This window comes from Cynara cardunculus, assembly GCF_001531365.2.
Source record: "Cynara cardunculus var. scolymus isolate 2C chromosome LG 15, CcrdV1, whole genome shotgun sequence".
Lineage (NCBI taxonomy): Eukaryota > Viridiplantae > Streptophyta > Magnoliopsida > Asterales > Asteraceae > Cynara > Cynara cardunculus.
In genome coordinates this window covers 8,863,252-8,871,040 of record NC_037542.1, presented here as the reverse complement: position 1 = coordinate 8,871,040, position 7,789 = coordinate 8,863,252, and the positions used below count along the sequence as shown (strand labels likewise).

General features: G+C 37.9%; 1 protein-coding gene across 1 annotated transcript; it reads left to right on the top strand.

The window, feature by feature from the left end:
- On the top strand, window positions 1–6,789 carry LOC112527408 (pyruvate dehydrogenase E1 component subunit alpha, mitochondrial-like). The gene is made up of 8 exons (XM_025138045.1): window positions 1–776; window positions 1,779–1,858; window positions 3,182–3,259; window positions 4,240–4,335; window positions 4,416–4,487; window positions 4,850–4,903; window positions 5,075–5,140; window positions 6,451–6,789. The coding sequence occupies exons 1-8, from the start codon at window positions 86–88 to the stop codon at window positions 6,493–6,495; spliced, it is 1,182 nt and encodes a 393-aa protein (XP_024993813.1). The 5' UTR covers window positions 1–85; the 3' UTR covers window positions 6,496–6,789.
- The last annotated feature ends 1,000 nt before the right edge of the window (window positions 6,790–7,789 follow it).

Here is a 7,789-nt window from a genome sequence, read left to right as displayed (position 1 = left end):
TCTGTCTGCGGCTCTTCTCCAGCATCCACCCCTTCACCAAACCTACCGCTTCGATCTATCGATCGGTCATAAAACCGCCGACGATATGGCTTTGGCTCGCCGGAGTTCCAATCTGCTCAAGCCCCTCTCCACCGCCTCCTCCTCGTCTTTCCTCAATCGGCGTCCCTTCTCCACCGATGACTCAACCACCATCACTGTTGAAACAAGCGTGCCCTTCACCGGCCACAACTGCGAACCGCCGTCTCGATCCATTGATACTACTCCGAAAGAACTCATGACTTTCTTTACCGATATGGCACTTATGCGCCGTATGGAGATCGCCGCCGACTCTCTCTACAAATCCAAGTTAATCCGAGGGTTTTGTCATCTTTATGATGGACAAGAGGCTGTCAGCATAGGGATGGAGGCCGCAATTACGAAGAAGGACTGCATAATCACCGCCTATCGCGATCATTGTATCTTTCTAGGGCGCGGCGGGACGCTATTGGAGAGTTTTTCTGAGCTTATGGGTCGACAAGCGGGTTGCTCCAGGGGGAAAGGAGGCTCGATGCATTTTTATAAGAAAGATGCTTGTTTTTTCGGAGGCCATGGGATTGTTGGAGCTCAGGTTCCGTTAGGGTGTGGATTGGCGTTTGCTCAGAAGTACAGGAAGGAAGATCATGTCACTTTTACCATGTATGGTGATGGTGCTGCGAATCAAGGACAGCTTTTTGAAGCGCTTAATATGGCTGCTCTCTGGGACTTGCCTGCTATTTTGGTTTGCGAGAACAATCACTGTAAGGCTTTTTATCTTGAAAACATTTATGATTGATTGTATTTTATGTTTGATTATAGGAAAGTATCAATGAACTTGGTCACTTGAGTGTATGCTGATTTGTTATTCAAGTTTTCGAATTGAAATTAGTCAAAACACTCATGAACGTTATTTAGAGACTTTAAGAAGTGACAGCGTAGCTAGTTAATGGACATATCAAACATGTGCATGTGTAATTAGTGTCAGATATATAATTGGATGAGTTGGTTGGCCTAGAGTATGGAAGTGTTTAATTATTTTGGCATTCAGCTCTTCTGAACACACCAGCAAATTTTCTTTAGGCTTTTTTAAGTCTGATTTGTGTGGCGGAAGATTTGTTTCTAATTATATCTTGATAGTACCACTTTACTTGGTTATAGACTTATAGTAAGCTATCTGTCTACATTTTGGTCTTGGTTTTTGGACCATATACATTGAGCTTAACTTGAACTTGAAGCTCTATCTCTAGGGGCATGAATTGACATGATAAGGCAACCGACAAATTAGCAAATCAAAATTTAGAGAAACTAGAGAAAGGGGTGTGTGTGTGTGTGTGTACTTTCAGAGACATAATTGAATGAGTTTTTAAGGCGCTAAGGCCCTTTTCTTTTTCTTTTACTTATATCTTTGATTCTTTTCAAAGAGTTTTTGGGTTGGAAGTTCATAGTTGTAAGTTAATTGAGTACAGTGAATTATGTATAAAATTTACGGATTTAATATTTGGGTAAGAAATCGGAATTGAATCTCCTTGAATTCAAAATGGAGTGGTGTTCTCTGGAAATCTAGCAAGTTAGTGGTCAATGAAGCCTGTTTCAAGAATAGCGGGAGTGGTATTTATAAATCAATCATGCGTGTTTGTCTGTATCTATTGATTGACTTGGAGTAGAAAAGTAGATCAGTTTTCATATGTTGGTTGTTTCTTGAGCTTGTGGGAACGCATGGACACACATTATATGCAACTGACTTTTCTTGGATTGGCATGCAGATGGTATGGGTACAGCCGAATGGAGAGCTGCAAAGAGTCCTGCCTATTACAAGCGAGGAGATTATGTTCCAGGATTGAAGGTGAGTTTGGTCCCTACATTGTGATGGGGATTAAATATTATCACTTTTTTACTGATATTATTATCACCATCACTGTCTCCATCTTTCAAAAAAATCGCTTCAGAAATTTTCTTCCTCTCATCTGACCTTTAGGATAAATCATATGTTACTAAATTACCCTTTTTTTGAATAAACATTTTATAAAATCATTTTGTTAACTTGTATATTGATTTAGTCAATTGTAAATCTGTCCAAAAGAATTGTCTTTACTTTCCCTATAGATGTTAAGATGTACTCCTTTTTCTGGTTGGAACTTGGAAGGCCATTATTTCCTGTTTTTGGTGACTTTATTCCCAAGAATATTTTAGATGCTAGGTTTAGGTGATAATATTCTGTTCTTCGTGTTCTTCTTTAATTTTTACACCCTTTTTGCAAAAAGAAGGCGGAGGATTGTGTATGTTATCTTCTTTAACCAAGAAGCACTGTAAAGGTGAAGTTGGTGAAATAAAAAGTTCCATCAAGTATTCAATGCACCATGGCTCGTGAAATCGCTTTTTTAAGAATACTTGGTGGTTACTTTGACTCTATTACTCTTGATTTCTCGCATCTTAGAAGTTGCTTGAACTCTAAATGTTATCTCATCAGCACATGTCATTTGATAATGTTTTAGAATCGGTTGGAAATTCTGCATGGACTTGCTCTTGGTAGCTAAGGTTTTGAGATTACTATGTGTTTTCCAAAGATGAAATAACAAAAGGTAGCCCGTAGCCGAGACAAAGCGATGCCTTCAACTAGTTACTGATTTGCACCAAGTGTTTATATACAGTACCATCTCCTTGCCATGAAATTTGCCACAACGCTCCTTGAACTTCAGGGGCTTGTTCTCCATTTAGTTGGAGTTTTTCAGTTTGTTTTAATGTGGTTATAGTTTCAAACTTAAAGCAAATATTTGCAAACTAGTGGACTGGATAGCTCCCAAAGAAGCATGCCTAGAAATTATATTTGGATGGAGCAGTTCTTATGAAACATGGCCTATGTTTTTGTATGTGATCCATCTGTCTGGAATTTCTGGAAATATCAAAGATGTAGTTTCATTTTGCTGATGCTTTATATGTTGTTTAAGGGGAGGAAAGATGCATTTGGCCTGTATTACTTGTAGACATGTGCCATGCTGGTTATGTGCTGGTAACTTGGTACCCAATGTCAAGCCCAACTCTAGTATATTATAATGAAAGTCACAGTTTTTTTGCAGGATAAGTATCAAGATTTCATTATCAGATCTCTCATATGTTCAATTTGGCTCTATAATTATTGCTGATGGTGGTAATTCATATCCTTCTGCAGGTAGATGGTATGGATGCATTTGCTGTCAAACAAGCTTGCAAATTTGCAAAGGAACATGCTTTAAAGAATGGACCTATTGTGAGTAGTCAGAATTTTTATGTCTGTTTTTCATGTCAAAATTGAGGCCCTCATGATAGAAACTGTAGAGTCTAAAGTACATCCACAAGTGTCATTTATATAAATCCTAACTTGGTCCAGGATAGCTGCTCTGTTGTATGTCATGCGTCGATCTAAAGGCCAACCCTAATATTAGGCTATATATTCTAGAAGCTTATAGAAGGGGTAATTGGGTAATTCTAAATAAATTGATAGTATATGTAGGGGTGTGGTGGGGAGAATAGAGGGATCCATGAAATATTGTGTGTGTGTGCGTTGTTTCTTAGGAGGGCTCTGGTCTCTTGAATAGCCATAAACTGTTCCTTTTATTGTTGATTGATTCATCCAATAGTTGTTCTTACCAATCGGTCTCTTTTCCATTGTTCAATTGTAATACCAATTTGTTATGAAATGGACCAATTAACAATGGAAATAGAGGCCGATTGGTAAGAACAACTGTTGGATGAATCAATTAACAATAAAAGGAACAGTTTCTGACTATTCGAGAGGCGAGAGCTCTCCTAAGAAAACACACACACAGACACAATATTTCATGGATCCCTCTATTCTCCCCACCACACTCCTACTTATATTATTAATTTATTTAGAATTACCTCTTCTATACCCTTCTAGAGTATATAGCCTAATATTGGGGTTAGGCCTGTAGATCGATGCATGACGCTGTAGCTCCTGTTCTAACCTTAAAGAGTGTTTCAGTAGGGTTGATTGTTTTTTTCTTTATATAAATTTACTACTTAGTAAGTTTCTATAGATGAACTGTACAACTAAGAAGTTCTTATTTTGGTTAGGATAGTGGTTTTGCATACATATATTACAGACTCCTATCACTAAGTGCAATACAATCATGGCAAACATAAAAAAATGTTCCTTACAAGCATTTGTTTTTAGGTTGGAATTAATAATCACGTGGTTAACTGTTTCTTCTTGATTTTTTATTTCAGATTCTGGAAATGGACACCTACAGGTACCATGGTCACTCTATGTCTGATCCTGGTAGCACCTACCGTACCCGTGATGAGATTAGTGGTGTCAGACAGGTTGGTTCATCTCTGACATATCTGTCGAAATCATCATTCTATGCACCACGTGTTACTGATGTCTAAGTTGCTACTTCCAGGAACGTGATCCCATTGAAAGGATAAGGAAGTTGATACTGGCTCATGATATAGCTACTGAAAAAGAGCTGAAGGTGATGCTCGGATTCATAAATATATTTGTTTACCCCATTTACATTTGCTTGTTAATCTCCGTTCTGGTCCCATCTCAATTCTCCTTGCACCAAATAAATGGGCCAGAATCACATCTTTGTTTGTCCTCGCACCATATAAAATAAAATGAAATGTTGAACATTATAGGGCCTAAATGAATAGAAATGCGCCCTTGAGCTGCTCTGCTTTTAGATTTAGCTCAGAAGTTTAGAACCGGAGTGTTTTATATTGTTTGTTCTTCTATCTTATCTCTCGTCAGTTTTTATTTGAGGATTTATGGATTATTTATCAAGCAGTTGACGGTAATCTAATATGTTTTTCTGCTTTTGACATCCTTTTCCAGGATATAGAGAAACTAGCCAGAAAAGAAGTTGATGAAGCCATTGCCAAGGCAAAGGTAACAAGCCTTTCAAAATTCTCCTTTTTGACCATCTTCTGCAGGGCTTGAATAGCAGCTCAATTAATGGATATTAAGCATTTCTTGAACTATATTCCTTTCACTCCATGGTTTAATGTACAACCGTTGATGGATCGTTCTTCTTGCTGGTTCCTTTCTCTGAAACTACAGGAAAGCCCAATGCCAGATGATCCTGAGCTCTTCACCAATGTTTACCGTAAAGGATTTGGGGTCGAGGTATTTTCTTATTTATTCTTTGTTAATGGTTTGTTTCATATACCAAGCATAGTTTACCCTTGCTATTTTTGCAGCAATTAACATATTGTAACTAGTCCCAGAAAGTATGTCTATGAGTGCCCAGCTCATTTGTTAACCACCCCCACCCTCTTAAAAAAATTAAAAAGAAGAAAACCGGACCTTAGAAATTTTATTAGATTGCAAGCTTACAAATTGGTGAGAGTTCACCTCTAGCTTCTGCGTTCTGCTGCTTCTTTAGATTGTGCTAACTTTATAATCATCTTCTTTGGATATGTCCTTTGCTTTTTTCCCTTGGTTTTACCTCTTGCTTCTCCCTGAATCTTGGCTGGTTTTCCAAAATAGTCCTATAAACATCTTCATCATGGATTTCTTAGAGGCCAAAATTTGTGGACCGGAAGAATTTTTTCTGATGCTTTCGCACAACACAAATAATACCATCATCTCAGATCTCTCTTGCAACCTTACTTTGTATTTTTGCACACGAGTATAGAATGTGCTTCTTTGCTGGTTTGCAAAATAGAATGCGGGAGTTGGAAATAATCAGATTACCCAACAAAAATTAAAACAGAAACACGGCAATAAGTATATTGAACGGTAATGATGATGCTAGAACTCCTCCATTCGACCAATCTCTGGTGACCTGAAACATAACCGAGGTTGTTCTTGCGATCTGTCTCCAGTATAAGATTTAGCTCTGTCATAGTTACAAGTATTAAAAGTAACTTGCCCATTACTGGTTACCTCCAATCTGTAACCTTATTAGTGTTCTTGTTCTCCACGAGTCCCAAATGTTCTCTTTGTGGGTTCATCATTGGCCACATGGCTTGTTACACTTTTGTACCCAACTTCTGTTCAGAATTTGTTATTTGTTGCTCTCGTAGACCGTTTGCCACTTTGGGTGGCAACTTCAAACCCATGCACCACCACCTCCTGCTGATTTGCAGTGGTTTGGTTGTGGGACCAGTGTTGTGGGTGCGCTGAGTGGGACCATTTTGGACCCACCATGTCCTGCCAAACCAGACCAACCCAGTATAATCCCACCCAGGAGTGGGGTTTGGGGAGGGTAGGATGTATGTTGAGCCACTCTACCATAGGGTCCTACGACCATCATTAGGAGGTAAATCAGTCTCCTAGGGCAGGGGGTGATTTGAACCTGAGACCTTATTTTGGCAACTTCAACCCTGTTCTGTGGGGACAATTCAGCAGGACCCATATCATAACCTGTTACTTACACCACAAATCCCTTTGAATTTCTGTTTCCTTATCAAGCTGTTAATCGTGTCTTGCAGTCTTTTGGAACAGACAGGAAAGAAGTGAGAGCTACACTTCCCTGATTGCGAAAATGAAATTACAAAAATCAACGGCATTCCGCTCTGCTCTCTCCAGTACCAAACAAGAATAACGAGAACAGATAGAACGAATGAATAACTCATATTACCGGTGTTTTGCTTTACTTTGTGTTTGTTTTGTTCTTGTGTTCATGGCAAAGAAAAGAAAAAAAACAAAGTTTTGACACATGATTCTTTGGGGCTAGTATCAGATGCTGCTGCCTTTGTGGTCCTGGAGGTGCATATACTGGGACGTGTAACACATTGTTTCTGTTAAAGCTGCTGCTTTCTATCTCTTCTTATGACCCTCTTTTTGTGGATTTTCTGCAAGTTGATTTCGCATTTTTTTGATCCATTCACCAAGAAACCCGTAAACATTGAAAGGGTAATTGCTTGTTTTTAGAGATGCTCAGAATCCGGGCCTTTCATGCCTGTTTTTAGTAAACCAAAAGAAATCGTGTGCTTTGTGGTTGAAAAACGGGCCGATTGGCTTTTCCAGGACAATTTTTTTAAGCAATGGGCTTTTAACCGGGTCTTGAAAAAAGTTACCCTGATCGGACCAGGTTTCGAGGCTAGCCAGGCCCATGGGCCAAGTACATGAGGAGTTCAGATTTGGGTACTTTTTGTGCTCAATTTGTAGTTGGGTGATTAATCTTTTGAAGTTTGAACTATCGTTCTAAATCAATGTTAACTTGTATGTTAACGATGGTTTACGTGAGAAGCGTAAGACTGTTGAATACGATGCCATTTTGATGATGAAGAATCTTACCAATAAAGTTAGTGAGTGTGATGGCTTTTATCGGAAAGTGTTTATCTGACAGTCATTTTGGGAAATAGCCTCTTAGTTAAATGAATATATGTATTATTCGTTAAAGCATGTAATGCTATACATATACGTAAAATTTGGGTAAGGTTGCACCTAAAAGGAATTTCTTACAACCATTTGATCGTTTATGTATACCTTTAGTTAGCAAACTAGTGTTCGACTACAAAGACGGTTTGTTATAAGCGATTTTAGATCCAAACAGAATGATCGGTTAATTAAAATCATGGAATAAAAATAACTAAGAATAAAAATGCTTTAATAAGCATAAGACAAAATGTATTAAAATGCATCAAAGTTTAATTTAGCTTCTACTTTTTATCTAGTATAATAAATAACATCTTTTTTCCTTAATAAACGTAATAAAGTTTCAAAAAAATGATAATTATTTATACCAATATGTTGATTTTATAATATTTTATGGTTTGGATATCCGTTAATAAAATATTTATGACAATGTAGATGATAAACTTGATA

What these genes read in the sequence shown, in the direction of transcription:
- LOC112527408 (XM_025138045.1), top strand. Translation starts at nt 86, where the DNA reads ATGGCTTTGGCTCGCCGGAGTTCCAATCTGCTCAAGCCCCTCTCCACC. An exon ending in GGTTTGCGAGAACAATCACT is followed by an intron (nt 777 to 1,778) that starts GTAAGGCTTTTT and finishes ATTGGCATGCAG; the next exon opens with ATGGTATGGGTACAGCCGAA. An exon ending in AGATTAGTGGTGTCAGACAG is followed by an intron (nt 4,336 to 4,415) that starts GTTGGTTCATCT and finishes TGCTACTTCCAG; the next exon opens with GAACGTGATCCCATTGAAAG.